Source organism: Akebia trifoliata, chromosome 3 (assembly GCF_017979445.1).
Source record: "Akebia trifoliata isolate Shusen 1 chromosome 3, ASM1797944v1, whole genome shotgun sequence".
Lineage (NCBI taxonomy): Eukaryota > Viridiplantae > Streptophyta > Magnoliopsida > Ranunculales > Lardizabalaceae > Akebia > Akebia trifoliata.
Window position 1 is genome coordinate 57,075,708 of NC_141377.1, and position 23,059 is coordinate 57,098,766.

The window sequence follows — 23,059 nt, forward strand, 5'->3', positions numbered from 1 at the left end:
GTCCCCACAAATTTTTTTCTACTTTTGGCTGCCCCCACATGAGCAAAATCCTAGCTCCGCCCCTGCAGCTACACTTCCCTATAAAAGTGTATCTCAAGGGAAGCATGTATAGCTCAGATCTAAGATTCGCGAATTTGTCAGATTATCCATAAATACTTTTTATTTATTTTTTAAAATTCTTAGAATTTTGTCCTCGAACTCCTATCAACCAGCCAACAAAGGCTATTTACGTCATTTTCAGCAAAATGGCCACAAAACGCAGCGAATACCAACCGCTGGAAATTGGTTCTTAGTAATTGGTAATAACAGAGAAATATTGAGGACATTTTCGTCACTAAAATTAAAAGATGAAGTATAAAATAAAAAACCTGCACAAAGCCCCGTCTCACGTATTCGCTTCGTTTTTTTCCCTGAGGAGGTAAACTCTGTTTCAGAAACCTTCCTCCTCTTGGGACTATATCTCTGTCTCTCTCCGAAACCCTAGAATTTCACAATCTTTAATCTTTTTCTCTCTCTAATGGCGTCCGATAGCTTTACAGACAAGAACACAGTTTTTAGAAAGCTGAAAGCGAAGTCTGAGAATAAGGTTTGGATTTGATTTTTTGTAATCAAGATCTGATTTTTTAACCGTTTTGCAGATCAGATCTGAATAAATTCTTCTCGGATCTTAACATTTTTGGTCTCGATTTGATACAATTTTTTGTGTTTTTGGTTTTAGATGTGTTTCGATTGCAATGCGAAGAATCCGACATGGGCATCTGTTACGTATGGGATCTTCCTCTGCATCGACTGTTCTGCGGTTCATCGTAGCCTCGGAGTGCATATTAGCTTCGTCAGGTATTCTTTTAGGGCCTGTTTGGATCTCCATTTTTGCACACAAGGAGATGTTTCTACTACCTTCAATTTTTGGGGGGGATCTTGTTGCTTGTAGAACTATGTAGGGTTTCACGACGATTTGTCTGTTTAAATGATTTGATGCGTTTGTGTTTTAGGTTTTTTCTTAATGCGTTACTTACGGGGTTTTCTTTCTACAAGGGGCAATGTGGTACTAATCAAATGGCAATGAGATCGTAGATTGATTCTGTTTAGTCAGTTGATGCCCTAGATCAATAGATTGAAGGAGGGCGTGATTCAATTTAATTGCACACAAGAATGTGGTGTGGGTAATTTTGGTCGATCCACTTTAGGGGGTGGAATTAATTGTGTTGGTTTACTTTAGGATCATTGCTGAGGATGCAAACGCTTTGAGCTTTGTTTGCTGGAATTGTTCATTTTGATGATATCTTTGAAATGAATTTGAAATTAACATAATTCAAAAATCATGAAAGAATCCTGTATAATTTGTTTTTGATTATGGGCATAATATTCTCTTACTATGTTATATGACCTTGATTTTTTTCTTTGGCTTATAAACTTTCATTTTGTGGTTGTTATTTATTTTGTTGTAGTGTTTAAGAATTAAATTGTGAAAAATAAAGATGAAGGAGAAAACAAGGGGAGAGTAAGAGAAGTTGGTGCTTCATGGAGATCAATAAGAGCAGTATTCTTTACATAGCCCGGTGTTGGGCCATCAAGAACATGTCCATACAATGAGGAAGCATATTGAGGATGATGATGATGTCGAGATTTTTGCATAGTTAGACTAGGAAAGAAAAATTTGTAATGAGTATAAATCAGGACTAACACAAATAAGAGACAAAATAAGGGAAATTTGTTTAAGATGGTTTGGGCATGTGCAAAGAAGACCAATAGCAACATTAGTGAATATTGCATTGATGCATGTCTAGGGTTCTGAAAGGGCAAGAGGAAGGCCAAAAAAAATGTGGTAAGAAAAGATATAGAGGAACATACCTTAACTGAACATATGGTTCATGATAGAGTTAAATGGCATATGTTTCATGTTCTTAACCCTAGTAATTGGGGTAAGATGTGGACGGTGATGTGTTTATAGAATCAATAGATTTTGAATGATAATAACCAAAAGAAGGTCCAAAGGTAAGACACTATTTTTTTTTTTTTTATTGCTTTAATAATTGTTATATCTGAGTCAAAAATTACCTTTACTGGGTAGGAATACTGGTTTTGTGGATGATGTTGGCAATAAAAGAAGAGTGTAGGATAGACGGCAATAGTGATGGAAAACTTCCCTTCATTCTTGAGCATATAACAGATACACACATCGATGTCCTACCTATGGCATTAATGGGTGATGCCGAGTGAATTCAGTTATCAATTTTTGATTGCAGTTATATAATGTATATGTATTATAAGCTCTTAAGTTTTTTTGTTTTTTGTACTGTTTGATGGAAATATAGTCATCGACATAATGACATCTATTTTCCGTACACTAAAGTTTTCTTGAATGATTATTGTGGTTTGGCACCATTTTCTTTTATAAACTAGTTAAATGAATTTCGTTCTTCATTTAAACTTGGGTTTTTTTTTTTTTTTTTTTCTGGTCTGGTTGAGCTTGGTTCAGACATGGATGGCACCTTGATGGCCGTTCTGTTCTTTAGACCTTGGTTTGAACTCTACTTAAATATTCCTTAGGTCAATCAAATTATCACTTTATAATTTCTTCCATCAGTACTTCAACAATTAAGAGATCGTGACTATTTTCTTGGGTGTGTATTTCAAGACTTTAAAAAATGCTTGATTGAAGAGCTTGTTTTATTTCACCCAGGTCTACAAATCTAGATTCATGGACTCCAGAGCAGTTGAAGGTGATGAGTTTTGGAGGTAACAACCGAGCCCAAGTATTTTTTAAGCAGCACGGATGGACTGATGGAGGCAAAATTGAGGCGAAGTATACGTCAAGAGCTGCTGAGTTATATAGGCAAATACTTTCAAAAGAAGTTGCTAAAAGCTTTACTGAAGAGGCGGCTGCTTTACCCTCAGCACCCATCGCTTCCCAATCAACACATACGGCTAATGGGCTTCCTCATGTTAAGGAAGTAGAAGCTCCGAAGGAAAGCTCATGTGAAAGGCATGAAACTCCCGGTATTTCTGCATCACCTAAAGCTCCTTCTCATACTGTAGTTACCAGTTCTATTAGAAAGCCCTCTGGAGCAAAAAGAACTGGAAGTAAGACCGGAGGCCTTGGTGTGCGAAAGCTTACCACAAAGGTAGATGGATGCTTTTGCCTATTATCTACAGATATCTGATCTCTAGACCAGGGTTACCTAAATCACCAAACCAGTTTGCGGTATGGTTCACTCTTGGTTCGTGAAATGTTGCGAGCCAAACATACTTTATAATTTTAAGTTAATTTTTTTCCCATCCCTCCCCCCCCCCAGCGTATTGATAGTATTTGAAATATCCTCCTAAATTTTCAAATTGATAGCATGCCCCTTTGACCTTCTTTATTAATTGTCTGATGGAGAATGACCAAATACTTCATCTTTAACCTATAAATAAAAAAATCTATTTTTTCTTCCCCAAATCTTCCACTTTCAATATCTTTTTCACTCTATTCATCACTTCAACCTTCAAATACCCACATCTCTGCCTACCCCTACGACCAGGTTCATTCTTGATTGGTGAACCACGAACCCGAATTTGAACTGAGCAAACCCACAACATACATTTTGAAGGATTCCTGAAATGTGGATCTAGGTCTTAATAGAAAAATCTTATCCTGAATCCGATATATTTGTTTCATTTTCGCATGATATGTGCTAGCTTTTATTAACTAGTACAATCTTAAATGCAGACAAGTGAAAATCTTTATGAGCAGAAGCCAGATGAACCAGCTCCTGTTGTTACCACCTCTGTTAATGCAACCACAACATCTAGCTCATATTTTCCTTCGCGCTTTGAGTATGTAGAGAATGTCCAATCTTCTGGTACCAATTCTGGAAGCAAGCATGTGTTTGATCATGTTTCCGCTCCAAAGTCATCAGGCTTCTTTGAGGAATTTGGAATGGATAGCAGTTTTCAGAAGAAAGCTAGCTCCTTTTCCTCTAAAGCACAGGTAATTTATTTATTTATTTTTTGTTTGTGTTGAATTGGAGGTTTCTTGGTGCTATAAGTTTTGGAATGGGATGATTTTTGGTGAGGATGATCTCCTCACTATAGAAAGCATCCTCACAAAAAAATTCAGTCCATTCCAAAACTTCTGACTCATATATTGAAAAATGGTGGGTGCAATGTTTGGTTTTGTATATGGCCCTTGAACCTGACCCTATATATATTACTACATAATCTGCAACCTAGAACTTATATAGTGATTCCCTGCCAAACTTGGCCTGATGCAGCACCCTCAACTATAATTCTCTCTTGTTTGAATAACAATCCATGGTCTAGATGAAGCTTTTGCAGAATCTCCCCTTGTTAGTGGTTTGAACATGGTTTGCAAGTAACACTTGTCGGCCTCTAATATGTTACAGATTGTCAAATAAGCTCTTTCTACTTCTTTTGATTTTGTGGACTGTGATGTTTGGGGGGATGGAAGAAATTCAAATTATTATCCACCTGAAGAAACAACGAATGCTAACTGCGGAGCCGCCTATAGAACATTATTTTATGATTGCCCGAAAACCCGAAAAAAAGAATGTCTTTGAACATGCTCCAAGAATTTAAATCATTGGTATACATCTTTTTTATAATTTGTAAAGGGTACTACTGAACCCAATGTCTGAGCATGGGTTGTCTGTAAATGTTGGTTGGTGGGGAAGATTGGATTATTTATCTTCTAGTAATTTCATACCAAGTGCTTGGTCTTATGGACCTCCTGTATGTTACATTTAATGCTAATACTTATATATTCTGAATATATCTCGAGAGATTTTATTTCCACACCAACTTTTGCTAACGCCACCCCAAGATGTTTGCTAATTCTTTGGTGATTTACTTATGAATCAGGGTGGTGTTAACAAAAGTTGGTGTGGCAATAGAATCTCTATATATCTTTGCTTTCATTGTTAAAAGCATCTTTTTTTTTCATCAGCAAGCAGGTGAAGAGGCAGGTACAACATTTAGTTTGAAGCACCTTGCCAATGGATTTTATTTCAATGACTATTTCTGTTAATTGTGTTATATCTATTGTCTGTTCCTACTTTGTATTGTATAGCAATTGCTCTGTGTACCATGTGAATACCTACTCTTTTATTCTTGCACCTTGCAATGCTCAGATTCAAGAAACTGATGAAGCAAGGAAGAAATTCTCAAATGCAAAGTCCATTTCATCGGCCCAATTTTTCGGTGATCAGAATAAAACCAGAGACATGGAAGCTCAAGCGTCCTTGCAGAAGTTCTCGGTATGTGTACTTATTCACTATAGTTTTATTCATTACACAATGTTGATAACTCCACTTGTTTCACAATGTTTAGGATCTTATAACTTCCCTTCTTTCGAGGTGGTTCTTGGATCATGATATTGTGGACCTTTACCCGCAGTTTACTTGTCTGCCTGAATTTGTCCTCCTACCTTACTCAGAAATCGGATCTATTGTTCAGGTTGATTAACCTTACGAATTTCTGGCTCTGATCAAATTAATTTTTCCTTGGTTATTGTAGGGTTCAACTGCCATATCCAGTGCTGATCTCTTTGGTCACGATATGGATGATTCTGGGCTTGACCTGACTGCAGCTGATCTCATCAACCGAATCTCTTTCCAAGTACATATCTCAACTCTGACACGTTCCCGTTCTTTGCCTTTTTTTTTTTATCATCTGAAATTTTAACTTAAAATCATTGGCTGTCATCTTGCTCAGCTCCTTATGTGTATAAATTTTCCACTTTAATCATGATGAAAAATCCAGTATAAAGTCAACCTGGCTAAGATTATTTCTGCTTAGATTCTGGAAAACAATTTTTTTATTTATTTTAAATTCTTTAGTTTACTTTAGACTATTTATCACTAAAAAAAGAAGATCACTTATAAACTCAAATAAATAAAAATCTGTGCTTTGCTTATTACTTGACGTGTTACCAGGAACCTTTTTTTTTTACCTTTGGAAGTAAGATGAGGGTAGGCAGATAATTGTGATCTTTATTAGAAAAATACATTATGGCATATTTACAATCTCTGCTGTCATCCTCGCAACAAATTTGAGACGATGATGGGGGAAATTTGACGGATATAACAAAATTGTGTTAAGGAAGGTTTTTTTTGTTATTTTCCCTTTTTCAGGCATCACAGGATATTTCTTCCCTGAAGAATATTGCTGGAGAGACAGGGAAGAAGCTTACTTCCCTGGCTTCAACTTTCATGACAGATCTCCAAGATAGAATCCTCTGAAGAATATGACCATTATCATCAGGATACTGGTGTGTGCGTGACAACTCGTTACAATACCAACAAACATCTAGATGCTAAAAGAGCTTATTGGAAATTCTTTCGGAAGGTAAAATAAGATTTGAATTCTTGGAATTTGTTCAGGTCAGGCGGTGTCAAGCTTTCTTTTGGAGGATCTTTACTCTAAATGTGTTTTAGTTTGTATCTGAAAAACATAAATCAGTTTATCGTTGGGATGATTTCAAGTCTTGAACTGTAATTCTATATTAAGAGGCGCGATTAGTAGCTGAGATGATTTGATACACATTACATGCCTTGGGTTTAAACTGCCTATCCCCATCTCTTTTTTCCCTTAGATTTAAAATGGAAGTCATCTCACACTTGTTTAGAAATTCAGCATGTTGGGTGCGTTAAGAAATTTAGAAAAAATAAAAGATGATGGATATTTAGTTGATCTTGAATTTTTTATTTATTAAGTGTATTTTTACTAATTTGATTCAATCTTTGGAATGTTTGGTCATAAAATATATTCCTAAAACCCCATAGTGTTTGTGAGATGGCCTACGCCAACACCATACCTCAAGAAGTGGAAGTTTTGAGATCGAACTCCCCTTTGTGGCCACCCTTGGTGATTTATCCCAAAAATTACCCTCATGCGTGTGAAGTGGAGGGGATTGCACTTGCCTTGAGGATTAGTCAAGTGTGCTAGGAAACCTATATACAGAGACAGTTCAAGGGACAAATATTATGACAATGGTTTTTGTCGTATATGGGTTTGATTTTTTTTTTTTTTGTTTTGTCAGGATGATCTCTTTACTAGCAAAAGGGGTTTACAAATAATTAATAGTCAACATTGTAAATTGGAGTTGGAAGTTTTGGAATGGGCTTATATTTTGTGAGGATCTCTCTATTGTCCCTTGAACCGTCTCATATATATATATATATATAGGGAAATGTTCAGCACCCTAAGTTTTACCACACACTTTAACAAACGTTTTCTGTCCTACATGGGTTAGAAGTTTTGGAATGAGCTGATTTTTGGTGAGGATGATCTCTATGATTAGAAGATCATCCTCCGCAAAAATCAGCCCATTCCGAAATGTTTAGCCCCATGTTTACACGTTGAAAAATCGTGGACCGTCCATTTTTTGTAAATCAATTTTGATGGGGTTAGAAGTTTTGGAATGAGCTGATTTTTGGTGAGGATGATCTCCTCACCATAGAGATCATCCTCACCAAAAATCAGCTCATTCCGAAACTTCTAACCCATGTAAGACAAAACGTGTTTGTTAAAGTGTGTGGTAAAACTTAGGGTGCCGAACGGGACCCATATATATATATATATATATATATAGATATATATATATATATATATATAGAGGGTCCCGTTCAGCAACAAACATTTTGGCAAAACATTTTTCAAAACATGGGTTAGAGGTTTTGGAATGGGCTGATTTTTCGTGAGAATGATCTCTACGGTGAGGAGATCATCCTCACCAAAAATCAGCCCATTCCAAAACTTCTAGCCCTAGTTTACAAGTTGAAAAATTGTGGACCGTCCATTTTTCGTAAATCATTTTTGATGGGGTTAGAAGTTTTGGAATGGGCTGATTTTTGGTGATGATGATCTCCTCACCGTAGAGATCATCCTCTCCAAAAATCAGCCCATTCCAAAACCTCTAACCCATGTTTTGAATAATGTTTTGCCAAAATGTTTGTTGCTGAACATTTCCCATATATATATATCTCTAGATCCTTGTTAGCACTTTGGAATACGACAAAAATTTGAGTTATGTTTGATTTTGAATTGCAAAAATTCATTGAAAGGAAAATATGCGGCATATGCTTCATACTTGTAATATCCATTTCATTTCAAAATTTTGAAAACAAAAAATTCGGCCATAATGATGGTGATGGTAATATTGATGGTGGTGATAATAAAGACATTGGAGTTATTGTTCCATTGATTTAAAAGAAAACCTAAAATCAAGGGACAATCATCAATTTGAAAAATTAAGGTGTAATCTCAAATAAATGTAGAGGGTCATATCATTATTTTTTTTTAAGATAAAAGGAACATTTGTAACGTAAAAGGGTGGATTCCTCCAAAATTTTGAAGTATGACAGCTTCAAAGCCGACTTGTGTTACACATCACAACTTACAAGTTTAGACTTTGCAACATACAATAAGTTATAATAGCATTTTTTTTTCCACTGAGTTTTATAAAAATAAGTAAAAAATGCGTTTTATTCTTTTCAAACTTAAAGTCCGTGAATTATTCAAAATAGTTCAATAATCTGGAGAATAATACTTTAATTGAAAAAAATGAAAATTTCGTGAAATTTTCCAGGATTAAACGGAAGATTGCTAACAAGGGTCTACCTAGAACAAAGTTTATCTATTTGTGTTAGGCTATGGGCCAGACACCAGGTTTATCTATATGTTCATTCCTCATCGAATCTAAGAAGCAATAAAATGTCAAGTCTGTAAACGCCAAAATAAATTTTACCAGAGAAAACATAAAAGATCGATATTTTTTCATTTTTCTAAAAATCATGTGATGCTTTCTATTTTTAAAATTTTAAGTTTACTTATTTTGAAATTTACTGGGTTTCCTATAAACGTAGTTCCATTAGAGAGCTGTTGTGCAAAATTCCTTTAATAATATCCATTAAATATGATTAGTAATACTACTACAGTTATATAAATTATCCATTTAAACTTTAGTTGAAGCACGCTCTCATACTGGTAGTTGCGGCTACCTAGCTCTGCCTGAACAAAGACCCGCTAACATATTTTGGGTATTATAACCATTACGACGACGACGACAACAACAACAACAACAAAAACAGTTTTGACGCATAATCATGTGTCATTGGAAGCCATGTAACTCTCAACTTTTGACGATGGGCCTAAAAAGTCTATATCTGACATTGAACCTAATCTCTAAATCTAATTGATTGCCAATTTGAAGCTTTCATTGTAATCTCTGTGCATATCATCCTCTCGCTAGAAATGCATTGGTTTTTATCCCCGAACTTGGACAGATTAGAAGCATCTCCTTATTAAAATTTTAAAATCACTTACATTTACAATTAGCCCATTTATTAGTAATTTGAATATTCATAATTTCTTCCCATACCAACCCATTCATCCATCGCATAAACATATATGGTAAATCAAATTTGGGCGCACCACCATCGTCCATCTGCATGGTTGTGTAGATCTTGTATCGTCTGCTAAAATCGAATCTTTACATGAAAATTGCAGATTATATAGACAATAGCAGATGTCAGCAGCATCTGTTAGAACTAATGAATGGGATCATCATTTGTACATTTGTACAGCAGAAGCAAACTTGAGGGGAGAATCTATATTGAAATTTGATAAAATTGGGTGCTTTGGGGAAGAATATGCAAAATGGTACTTAGTTTGGGATTCACCAAACAAAGGCGCTACTCTGGACCTTGTCAAGTAGATACATGAAGTAAACCAGAATAAAAGTTCAATTCAAAGTCTCAAGACTTTGATGCCGCCGGAAAGTCATATCGAAGGATTGGTACAAATTCCCTCCAACAATCACATAAAGCTTATTTAAAGAGGATTGCTCACCAGACAACCACCCCTCCAAACCCTTGGTTGTTTGTATATTTCACAACTGTTCAACACTGTTTTCTTGTTTCAATGACCACTCATTTGAATCCCAATTATAAATTTCCATGCACACTGACTGATGACCCTTTCAACTATGATTTACAAAAGCCAAATAACAAATGTAGAGGCCAACCAGCCCCTTCACCTTGTTTTAGAACTTTTAACACTCAATGTCCATTTTCTGGAGTAAAATGCTCCTCCTCGACCATGTCTGAAGCTTTAAACACTGTAGAATTCTCGGTTTCAAATTCAATCTCAGGCAACTTAATCCCATCTGAGAAGATGAAATGGTTGGTCCCACCAAAAACGTTGGCAATTTGCATAACTGCAGTTTGACAGGCTGCGGTCATTGGAAGGACAGATTCTGGAAGGTGAGGCAGGCAGTCGGGAAGGAATTCCTTCTTGTTGTTGTTTGGTGCATAAAGTGCAATCACAGCACGACAAAATATGAACCTGAGTGTTAAAGAAGACTGTCAGAACAAAAATCATAGAATAATGGGTCCTTCCAACCATTATTATGTTATAGCTTAGACCAGAAGTTAAGGTCACCCATGGTGGCAACTTTTGTGGGGGACATACCTCCATCTACTTGGGATAAATACCCCATCCAACTACAATTTTTGTGGGACCCACTTCATTGCCTTTCCTCTTCACCCTCTCTAACTATACTTTACTACATTAACCCACTTTATTGTTTTTCATCTTGTACCCCTTAACCTCAATTTTTTTTAATAATACCCTTAAATTTATTTATTTTTCTGCTTTTACAACATTAATCTCAAAGAGGATGCCCATGCTATAGGCATAGGCGAAGTCTAGTGTATATATATAGGGGAGCATTTGGCTCTGACAATCTTAGGACGACAACGTTGGTTGACAAAATTAGTCCTATATGGCTTAAAAGTTTCAGATTGGGCTGATTTTTTGTGAGAATGATCTCTATGGTGAGGAGATCATCCTCACAAAAAATCAGCCCAATCTGACACTTCTAACCCCATCAAAAGTGGTGGTTCACAATTCTAAAATAATTTTGATGGGGTTAGAAATTTCAGATTGGACTGGTTTTTGGTGAGGATGATCTCCTCACCATAAAGATTATCCTCACAAAAAATCAGCTCAATCCGAAATTTCTAACCCACATAGGACAAATGTTTTGACTCTGTTTTGTCATCCTAAGATTGTCAGCCGAACACTCCCCATATATATATATATATATATATATAGGGTGGCGTTCGGAGGCCCTAAAGAGAGCCAAACATTTCTTCAATGTATTGGTTAGAAGTTTCGGAATGGGCTTATTTTTTGTGACGATGATACGATGAGGAGATCATCCTCACAAAAATCAGCCTATTTTGAAACTTCTAACACCTATTTTGAAAAATGTTTGGCTTTCTTTAGGGCCTACGAACGCTTCCCATATATATATAGGAGGCGGTTCAAGGGCCATATGTAAAAACATATGAAAAAACAATGGTTTTTCAAAATATGGGTTAGAGGTTTTGGATTGAGCTGATTTTTTGCAAGGATGGTCACTATGATGAGAAGATCATTCCCACAAAAAATCAGCTCAATCAGAAACTTCTAAATCCATCAAAAGTGATATACAAATTATTGATAAAAATTGGCAAAAAATCGACGGTCCACATTCTAAATCACTTTTAATGGGGTTAGAAGTTTCAGATTGGACTGATTTTTTTTTTTTCGGATGATCTTCCCATCATAGAGATAATCCTCACAAAAAATCAGCTCAATCCGAAATTTCTAACCCCTATTTCGAAAATTTATAAATGTTACATTGTTTTTACATATGTTTTCTCATATGTCCCTTGAACCTAACCCATATATATATCAAAGGGTAGCAATCGTAACAAGACCAGTGAACACGACACGAAATTAGTGGGTTTTAGTCAACCCTAATTGGGTTTGGGTCATAATAGTGTCAACCGGTCTAACATGGTTATTAAATAGGTCAGGTCCGGGTTAGGGGGGGTCAACCTATTTTGACACGTTTAGTTATTCAGTCATTAAGGTGTAGTTTTAAATATATCAACTATTATCTAAGAATTTTTTAAATTACCCATTTTTTTCTATAATTTCCTAGAAAATTTTCATAATTACTTTTTTTTTTTCAAACTCTACAAAATATAGAGGGTGTTATAAGATATTTTTCGAATAATTAATGGTTAAGCTTTTAGTTATAAAACTTAGTTTTGTTTTGTGATACATAATTTATGTTGATAGATATTGGTTTATGGTTGCGTGACTTTATTTTTAGTAATAGTATTTTTATTTTTGGCAATGGAAATGAAATTTATTTTTTTTCCAATAAAGATAAGAATTTTATTAAACAAGTTATATACGGGTCGGATCAGGTATACCTATTTATAAATGGGTTGGGTTTGGGTTTATGTTTTTGACATGACTATTAAATGGGTCGGGTTTGGGTTTAGTAAACTTTCATAATACCCTAACCTCAACACGACTCGACCCATTGCCACCCCTAAAATTACTAGAATGCCATCAATTTTTTTCCAATGTTTTCTACAACATCGCCAGATGCCGTTGGATCTTGTAAAATGGATGGCATCCGAAAGATGTAAAAATAGTGGTCCCGTTCAGCACCAAACATTTTAGCCAACCATTTTTGTCCTACATGGGTTAGAAGTTTTGGAATGGGTTGATTTTTGGTGAGGATTATCTCCTCAACCATTTTTGTCCTACATGGGTTAGAAGTTTTGGAATGGGTTGATTTTTGGTGAGGATGATCTCTACGGTGAGGAGATCATCCTCACCAAAAATCAGCCCATTCCAAAACTTCTAGCCCCATCTTTACAAGTTCAAAAATCGTGGACCGTCATTTTTTGTAAACCATTTTTGATAGGGTTAGAAGTTTTGGAATGGGCTGATTTTTGGTGATGATGATCTCCTCACCGTAGAGATCATCCTCACCAAAAATCAGCCCATTCCAAAACTTCTAACCCATGTTTTGAAAAATGTTTTGCCAAAATGTTTGGTGCTGAACATTTCCCTATATATATATGAAGAAATACAAAAAAATAATCTATATACAATTACTTAATAGAAGTTGATTTTGAATATCAAAATAAATTAGTATATGGACGATGGATTACACCAACCCTCTCCCTCATAAGTCCATCTTATTGAGAATAGTCAAAATAAAAGGGCACTGCCTTACATGCTAGGATGTGTGTCGTCGTGTGTTTGTGTATCAATATGTATCCAACACGGCGACATCCTAAAATTGTCATGTTCTTTTTTACATAGGTTCTGAAAGGAAAGATCTTTTGTTTACATGAATTTAAAGATGAAAAGAAAAGAACAATAATTACCTTAGAAGAAGTCTCCTTAGGAACGGATCACATAAGACTTGAGCCCAGACTGGATTGAGTTTCTCTGATGTTGCCAAGGTCAACCCCCAGTCATTTAACGATGAAGACAGCAATTTCTCTGCCTTGTCATACACATCCTGAAGTTTGCCCAACATATTTACATAAAATCCAAAACACAAAAATAACAAGCTGTAAGACAAGAAAATTTAACATATACAAAAACCTATCAGTTTGCTTGGTTGGCCTGGTGTGCCATTACCAAAGACCTGGGTTCAAAACTCGACTTCAACCCTTGCATGAAAAAGAATAAGAAAAGAATGATTCGATATATGATCAACTCTATCTCACCATTTCAATATTGGACCCAGAAAACCCAAGCAAGGAGCAGAAAGCCTGCAATGGAGAAGTAAGGAACATAGTGAATTGGCTTCCACTTGGGTGACGAGAGGAATCAACAGCAGCACCACTAGTTGGAGATGGAGAGCTTGGCGAGAGGAGCAACGCAGCCGGTTCTCCTTTTTCCGCCCTATGTATAGCCTACACAAGTTTTCAAAACATGGTTACTTACCTAATATTATAAGCAGTTAACTTTAAAACTTACTATTAATCGACCTTTACAGGTTTAGTAATGGAAACTACACCAGGGTTGTAAAGAAATACCAGCATTTGCTATTTGTATTAAATATTTTTAACTGAAAGGCTCTGATAATTTCTCTCGTCATTTGATTAAATGCTGGATCACGCAACCTAGCACTCCTGCTACAAGTCTATTAACACTAGGTAGAAAACAATTCAGAAAGATCTTTAAGGTGACTGCTTCTGGAAAAAACCACAAAGTGTACTCATGTTGCTAGACATCCAAAATAAAGATAAATTTGCTATAATTAACACCTCAGCTACCAAAAGGAGACGAGAAAATTTCTTGTATAATGAGATCATAGAGAACTTGGATTTCTGCTCTCCTGGATAGAATGGAATGACTACAGAAAATTGTGGAGCCAATAAAAAATAGTTGGGATAAGGCTTTGATGATGAAGATAGAGACCACAAAGCCAACTACAATCAAGAAGGCTATGATAATTTCCCTTTTGATGGCTCTAAAGACATTACCAATACGAGCTGCTTGTAAGATTCAAAGTCAACTATATGAGCACAGAATATTTTCCAATGCCCACTCTGAAAGTTTTAAATCAAAATGGCTATAGAGTTGAATTAGAGACGGAAGTTTTAATCGTTTTAATAGCTAAAAAATATATCAAGAAACCTATAGAATTCAGTCTTCTATGCCCTGCATTCTTTTCTATAGTTTTTATTCTCAGCTTCAAACTGGTATTTTTTATCGAGACTTGTTCTTAACTTCATAATATACCCAGATAAATACCAACTTACCATCCAGATGATCATTTACATATGCAAAAAATGTAATCTGACATAAAGAGTCCAGCAAATGAGAAATTAGAGTTGACAAACCTGCCTTGAATGCTTGACTGCTATCACTGTCAATAATCAAGAAAAGAGGCCTTCTTGTGAATGGAATTAAGTCAGATGGGTAAAGGCAATTTGAACCTGCAACAAAATAGATCACCTTGATATCAAAGATAGTACTTGGGCAAAGCAAGCTAAATGTAGAAAACAAGGCATTCTCCGATATAAGTGGCAAGAAGACAATGAGTCAATGTAGATGGCAACAACAACCTTATTTGATGAGATGTTCCTAAATTATCCAGAGAAATAAGAGGATACCTCCATTTCCACGAGGACCCATCCATAAGCAACCTGAATGGTTGTTTTTGTGAGTTTCCTTATCTTGACCATAAGGTGTAGGACTATCATGCTGGGGGTTTGATGGAGGAGTGCAGGGTGCATCAGAGGCCATGTCTAAAGTTTGAAAATTCCCCACAATGCTTTCGGTAGACTTCATGTAGGTTCCAGAACTTGATGGCAACGGAATAATCTGTTCACCCTTTCCTGAAGCAGTTCCAATGATTTTTTAAAAAAATGGAAAAAAAGTACGAGGACTGCAAACTGCTAGACCAAAGAGAATCAAACTGATAAATTGACAAAAATTGTACAACCTGATGCTGATAGATATATTAAAAGAACCCCGTCGGAAGGGAGCTCCTCGCATATTGTGGCCAGAACCTGAAAATAAAACATATAAGCATACATACTCCCTTTTTTTTTTTTGGGATAAGGGTTATAAAATTTCATTAATAATGGAGGTCCAGATGACCACAAAGATACAAAGCAATGGAGCTGCAGGAATGAAGCAACCTACTCAATCGAAAGATTGCAAACCCACTCCCATCTATATAATTTCAGAAAATATACCTTTAAATTCCTTGAAGAGTTTACACCATAAGAAAAGAAAGCCTAAAGTGGAAACAATGATACTCTAGGTGGACCGCTCTCTATTCTCAAAGACTATTTTCTTCCTTCTGTATTCCCCAACAAATAGCTCATAAACTCCATAAAATTCTTTTTGCTACCAAGCATGAAAGACCTAGACAGGACCAACCTTCAAACATGTTATTGATGGACTTAGGCAGACAACCATCAAAACAGAAAGGAGACCAAAAGAAGTACCGGATCTCCAAAGCCACCTTACAATGCAACAAAAGTTGATGAGCGGACTTGTCAATCTATCTCAACATGCAACACTCTCTAATCTTTCCTTCTTTTAATATTTTGTTATTTTTATTCTTCTCTCTCTTTCCATCTATCATTTTCTGTAGGGCAGCAAACCCTACGTTCAAAATTAAGAACAATAAAACGATGCAATAGCACCATATATTCAGCTTTAAAAAAAAAATACATCCAGAAAAGATCATACTGATTCCCCCCCTGGTTTTGTGCAAGTTAACCATACAAATATATAAGTTCATAAATTATTTTTTTGGATAACTAAGCCAGGAATGAACTCAGAACCGTATTGTTGTGATGCGGTATCCCATTAAGCAATGGTTTTAAAAACCCTCAAATGAAAGCACATTAGCTGTCAACACGCCCTTGCAAAGCATGGATAGTGAAAATGAGAGATATATCATCAAAGCTCCAAAACTTGGGAGGTTCGACTCACCACGACTCTTGTTCCTCCTTTCAATTAGTTTGAAAGCTTTTATTCATTATGAATTGAGCGGAACCAGATAATAACAATATCCCCAAACTCAATCAAGGAATGCTTAAAAGCAATAAAGCCTCGGCTGATGCATATTCCCAGTCTAGAGACCTAGAAATTTTGAGGTTACAGAAAATACTGAAACCGGGAGAGTCAACAAGAATGCGGCTCACTATTGGTTCATCAAGAAAGAGAGCATGGAGGAAATCAATTCAGACTTCCAATCGGGATATCATAGTCTACACATAACTCTAGATGAAGCAGGGGAACCACAGGATTTATGGGTTGATAAATAGTGGCTTCGAAGATTTATTGCCCTTGCATACAGATAGCAAGGGCCGAATTGAAAAGTTTAAACATTCAGGTTGTCTAATACAGTGTTGCTTAAGTGAATGAAGTTGGCAATACCTAGATATGATATGGTCAAGGACAGCATCTACATGTTAGACTTCGATTTTTCTACATGAAGATTGCTCTAGCCTGGTTTTATATTTATATGTGAGATATCAACATAGGGTTCATGAAACCATTTAAACAATTTGAAATCTCAATAGTGGGTTCATATAACCATGGCCACTTTTTGTTATCTATCTAATAGAGACATTTAGATAGCAGGTATTCATATCGGTTAAAGGTTAACAATGAAGTAGTCAGAATAAAAATACATCAAATAGAACAACATGCCATACTCACTGCTATTAAATGTTTGACATCTGGATGATATAAGATTGCTTTTCGTGGGTTTGGTGGCAAAGTCGGATCCGTGATGTCCTGGTGCAAGTAGTTGACACGATTAGGCCCTTGGGTTCCACTTTGTCCAACATTAGTGCCATTCCCACTAAATACCCTACTAGCCTGGTAAAAAGAACCAGTAGGTTCCCACTCCAGACATTGAAGCATTCTGAATGTGTCCAGAGTGAGCTCAGTAAACTTGACCTGATAAAACAAAAATAATGGAAAAGTTAAGAATATGCATGAATCCAATAACAAAGCCTTATTCCAAAGGCTTGGGATCCAATCCAATCCAATTAAAATAATAATATCCATAAATACAATTGTTACAGGAAGAAGATAATTCGCCAATCGAAAAGCAGATAAAATGAGTGAAAACTTCTACAATACAAAATAATAATAAAAATATATTTGTATGGCACAATATACTAAATAAAATGACGCATCTTGAGTCTGACTACTCGGACTGAAACTTCCATCCTTACACACAAGATCAGGATATGCTTTTCATGTACAGGGGTTCAGTGCTCAAACAAAATGAGCCCCACATTAAACATTTCCTAAGCTAAACATCAGCATGATCATATGCTTTTTAACCATATGATCAACGGACCTTTTATTTGGGTGTTTTACTGGATCTTTTTTACATTCCAAAGGCGTGGAGTGCTTTTTCTATAGGTACTGTGAATTGTAGAAAAAAAAAATATGAATACCAACCAGGAAGATAAAACTTAGAAGGACAAAATGTCCCACAAAGGCCATACAGAAGAAGCACTAGATAAGACCAAATTAAATAGACTACCATCTAGTACAAAAACTTCAAAAGGTAACCCTTATAGCACAGCTTTTAGCTCTAGGATTGGGTTCGCAACATCCTCCTCCCTTCTTCAAAAGTCTGGGTATTTATCTCATATCAAATACCCCACAATTCCACCAGAGGAAACGTGGACTAAAATACTTGATCTTTAAGGGGAAAAAAACTAGGTCCTCTTACCGCACTTTGGGCATAATCCAACACAATGTTTTTAGACGCTAAAGCGTGAACCACCATCCATTCCTAAATTTCAAATCCACATAATTAAATTTTAAATTTTAATCCATTAAAATAAATAATAATATATGGTATCATTATTTTGTACTTAACATAAAAATATTTTAGATTTGAATAGTAGCAAGATTCTATTGTAAATAACTATTTTATGTTTATAACCAAAAATATAACTAAATATTATTTTTTCAATAACTTCTTCTCTATAATGCTAAATACAACCACAAATTATTTATAAATAAAATAAAATCAATTCTTTTCTTTGAATATATAACTATTTTGTATTTCAACTTAATTTCTAAGTACTCCCATTATGCTTCATGCTAACAACAAAGAAGTAAATAAAAAGAAAAGAATGTGAAGAAAAAGGAATGAAAAAAATGTATTATTTAAAAACTGAAGAAATAGAAAAAATTAATGCAACGCACAAGCCTTAGCCATAAGGTATAGGCCTCACATTGAGGCATATGCCTTCAACAAGCTTCTTGGTCTGTGGCGTAAGCCTTAACTGCTTAAATGTTTCAACCTTACACATCAAGGTGTTTTTAGTAAGTCTCATCCTAGGGCGTGCCTAAAGGCATAAGCCTCAAATGCCTCTAAAAACATTGATCCAACATATACCAAAGAACTCAATAAAGCAGGCTACATATCCTTAACCACAAAATAATGGAGGATTAAGTGATCAACCCGACACCTCGTTCCTATTACTCATGGCACAATGTTCAACTATGATACTCTTATGAGAAATCATATTGATTGTCTCCATTAGAATCTTGTCCAAGCAAGCCAGCCAAATAGGGATGTGGGGGAGTATTTTTTGCTCAGTGCTAAGACAATAACAAAGAGAGAAATTTTCTCTCCTGTCGACAATGAGAAAGAAAAATCAAGTTGTGACATTCAAAAACATGATCTGATGCCACAAGGTTGTAGAGAAAGAAATTCTATGAATTTTTAAAAAGTTATTTGTCATCGTTGAATTCTGATTTTAAATTTGGGTTGCTCGGTAGCCGCCATTTCAAGACCTTGGATCAAGCTAAAAAAAAAAAAGGATTTTTTATTTTAATCTGATTTTTTTTTCATGAAATCAAGAAGGTTGAGGTGTGAGATCGTCGATGTGGTAATTCATGTGGGCTCAAGGACCCTTTTAAAGATTTGAAAATCTTAACCAAATTATTGGGCAGGAGAGAGAAATTCTCTCTATTCATTTTGACTTTTGTGCCACATGTCACATGGCTATGGGCAAAAAATACAAACGTGGGAACCCCTAATGAAGAAGGGAAAAGTTGATAAGGAACTAGATGAAGCCAAAGTGGAACAATCAAAATAAGAAAGCACCCTTACTGATCAGGGCCCGATAATCCATATTTTGGGCCTGAGTAGGAATATATTTAGGATACTTTCTGGGTTAGAATTCATGTTTCTAACAATCAATCTTGCAAATCCATAATTCCTTTGCCAACATACATTCATATGTTAAAAATGGTCAATTAACGTGTAAATGTATAATTCCTGGAATTTAATCATGTGCGTTGAGTTTTGACAAGAACAAATATACACGTTAATGTACAATCAAGATTCCATGAGGAGGATTGCAATCAAGCAGTCATTCACGGTCAACAAGAACTTCACGAAAAATGCGATAAGTCGTGTGACGGTATAAACATTGAAACTACGAATGCAACCTGGCAAAGTCAATGTGGAGGGACCGAAGTCAAAGGCAAGGAGCAAATCAAGATTTAAGGCTTGGGCTTATTTGAAAGATGTATTTACATGGACCTTAAGCCTTAACGACCAAATCATTCAACAAGTTGAGTCCAAAAGCCATAATCAAGACTAATTGACCAAAGTCAAGAAGCAATCAATTTCAAACTAAATTGACCAAAGTCCATAATTTTCCAATAAGACAAATACATGTTCTCACACATGCCAAATCCATGCCTTTCCATGTGAATGTAACTCATTCCAACTAAGTTTGTCTTCAATTATTAGCTAACTCTAGATTCTATCTCAAATCTCAAATTCTATAAATAACCTTCATCTTCTCGCATTCAAGGGTCCAACTCTCCACAATGTAAACTCTAGGTGAAGGGAGGTCCTTAGAGTAGGCTAGGTTTTAGTTCATTTTCTTGTAATGAAGAAGGAGAAGATGTAAGGTCAAGATCATTCAATATCAATGAAGAGGGAGTATTTGAATTTATGTTTATTTTTTTTCTTCCTTCCTATTTGTCTTACAATGATCATGACTCATTTCCCTCCAATTGAGAGGTTGAAAAAGTCAAGAGCAGGGATTTATATTTTCGAAGTTCCATTTACTTTCTTGCACTTTCGTTTCTGTTTTACGTTAATTATTTTTTGCATTTTCTTTCTTGTTATTTCCTATTCTAACATTCCCAACATGATTTGTGCTTGATCTAGGTAGTTAATAAGGAGAGAAAAGTGAGGGAATTGATTTAATTATTTTTTTCTTTTAGTTTCTTTATTATTAGTTCTTGACCTTGATGATTAATGGGTTAAGTCCCGAGATGCATCATACTTAACTTAGACACTTAATAATGGAAGATAAAATTGGTTAATTGAAGGAGTCGTTGATTTCGATCCGAGTGCATTTGTTTGCAAATCGGATCAAGATAAAACTAATTCCTCGAGATAACATATTCCGATTCCAAAGCATTTACTTGGTCGTCGGATCGAGACAAGAAAGGACGAAAGGACTTGGACATGGACATTTAATTTTTTGTGTGAGGCGGAATTGACCCCTCTTTATTTATGTTATTTTCTGTATTTATATTTCCGATTCAATATTCATCTATCTTTTGTTTTAATTTTTTTTCATAGAACTTTAATTCGACCCTTGCTTGCCCTAAGCTCGTAAGATAATTATAAATGAGTTTGTGGACTCCCGATGACAACTAAGGGACATCTACCAAAATGATATCATCCGTGAACCAAACCAAATCCTTTTAGAGTCAAATTTGGTTCCTAGACCTAAACTAGTTAGCTTTTTTCCAACTCGGACTAATTAACCATTGGTTTCGGATGCTGTGCGTACCAACCATGAGCCCACATATCTGTGCTTATGGATGATCTTTTAGAGTTCAAATAATCCTACTCAAGATCTCCCAATGCATTAAGTACACTGATATCAAATAAAGCAGACATTAAAAGAAGATAGTCCATGAATTTGAAAAACAGAACTTCTGAAGTAGTACCAAGTATTTCATAGAACAAAAACTAGAGATCATGATCTCTCAAATATACTAAATTCAACAGGAACAAGAAACTCAAAATGAAATGCTTAATACCTAACCTCGTTGTGATGGTAACTGCTCAATATTGCATCTCGAAATTTGAGACCTCTCTTTCCCTCAATAGAAGCAACATGTGGTAGAGAATCCGGATTTGAGTCAAGGATGGGACTATATCTTAAAGGCCTAATATTCATAAATGCCTTATCAACTTTCAGAAATCTAAATATTTCCTGAACCACCTGCTTCCACTCTTTGAAGTCATTTTCCTGAAAACAAATATCATTCAAAATTAAATATCACATGCGGCTTGTGATACAAATCGATAAATGACAAATTTCATGAAAATTTACAGTAAAAATCAGTGTTTAACAAACATGAAGATGAAATTCTGCAAAATCAATAATTCGAAATTTTGAAAGAGATTAATTAAATATAATAAAGCCGATCTATCACCTGAAAATTTCGCTTACACTCATCCACCAACATCTTTAGCTGATTAACAAGCTGATGCACCATTTCCCTCCGATTCATGATTAAACAAACAATTAAGAACCGAGCTAGACACCTCAATTGCTTGTTAGCAAGATTGAGATCCTGTGATGATCCATCCTTGAAATACTCTCGACTCAAGATTGCCTCATAGAAAATATACGATTCAGACAAATAACTCGCCTCACTTGTTCGAAGATACTGCCCGTAGTATAACTGACCAATCCGAGACGCAATCTCTCCAATCTCCCATCTCTTCAGTCCCGCCTCCACAAGTTTCTGCCGATTTTCTAGTTGAAATTTCCACAACTGCGTATAAATCTTGAACACTTTGTGGAAATACAAATCATACCTGAAACAAACACAAATCGGTAATCGATAATCTATATCTAGGGTTTCGAATGATTCGATTTGTGAGAAACGAATCGAGTAGAAATCAATCGTACCTGGCTCTTCCATAGTGAGGCAAATCACTAACCCTAGAAAACTTTCGATCGGCTTTATCAACCAGAGACCAGTATATTTCGCTAACAGGAATGTTGTGTTGCGCCGCCATTAAACACAAGGATGTTTTTGGATGAATCGAAGTGAATTTTAGGGCTCAACTTCTGCAAACCAAACTCTGGAAAGATTGTTCAGGACGATTTGAAACATCATGTAAAGCATTTTGATCGATTCGATCGTCCTGTAAGCGCGCGAAATGATGAACTGGTCGTCGAGCTTTAACAGGAATACTGGATGGAGATTGGGAGGAGTGTTCGAACTTAAATGCCTAGATGAACGGTAAGGATTTATTTTGAGAGATTCTATTAACACACTAATTGTTTACTTATAACACGCCCATCTAGTTGATGTTGCCTTGTTTATTACTATTATCGTGGCAAAACGCTGTTGACTAGGCGGGATAGTTACATATGGCGGTGTTGTAAGTAATAGTTGGTTGTCGCTCTTTATTTTTTGGAAAAATTACTTAATGATCCATGGTGATAGTTTTTCTTTTGATTTGATTCCTGACTTTTACGAGTTAATTTAATAGTCTATTTAATAAATTTCTCTTTTCTAATCAGTCCCTAAACTCCACTCTAGACATTTCTCACGTTTGAAATGTGAAATTATTTAACCATTTAAATTTAATATTTTTATCTAAAAAAATTATATTTTTAACATTTCGATCGACTTT

The 23,059-nt window shown here is 35.5% G+C and overlaps 2 protein-coding genes across 2 annotated transcripts; one reads left to right on the top strand and one right to left on the bottom strand.

Moving 5' to 3' along the window:
- Window positions 1–376: 376 nt before the first annotated feature.
- On the top strand, window positions 377–6,548 carry LOC147408268 (putative ADP-ribosylation factor GTPase-activating protein AGD8). Its single transcript, XM_086437184.1, has 7 exons — window positions 377–586; window positions 719–837; window positions 2,684–3,125; window positions 3,713–3,973; window positions 5,133–5,258; window positions 5,518–5,619; window positions 6,135–6,548. The coding sequence occupies exons 1-7, from the start codon at window positions 518–520 to the stop codon at window positions 6,240–6,242; spliced, it is 1,227 nt and encodes a 408-aa protein (XP_086293310.1). The 5' UTR covers window positions 377–517; the 3' UTR covers window positions 6,243–6,548.
- A 3,106-nt stretch (window positions 6,549–9,654) lies between these two features.
- On the bottom strand, window positions 9,655–22,636 carry LOC147408269 (signal transducer, putative (DUF3550/UPF0682)). Its single transcript, XM_086437185.1, has 10 exons — window positions 22,326–22,636; window positions 21,844–22,231; window positions 21,450–21,656; window positions 17,056–17,298; window positions 15,320–15,386; window positions 14,988–15,212; window positions 14,719–14,810; window positions 13,593–13,781; window positions 13,245–13,381; window positions 9,655–10,347 (listed from the first exon to the last, which is right to left on the bottom strand). The coding sequence occupies exons 1-10, from the start codon at window positions 22,433–22,435 to the stop codon at window positions 10,062–10,064; spliced, it is 1,944 nt and encodes a 647-aa protein (XP_086293311.1). The 5' UTR covers window positions 22,436–22,636; the 3' UTR covers window positions 9,655–10,061.
- Between the last annotated feature and the right edge of the window lie 423 nt (window positions 22,637–23,059).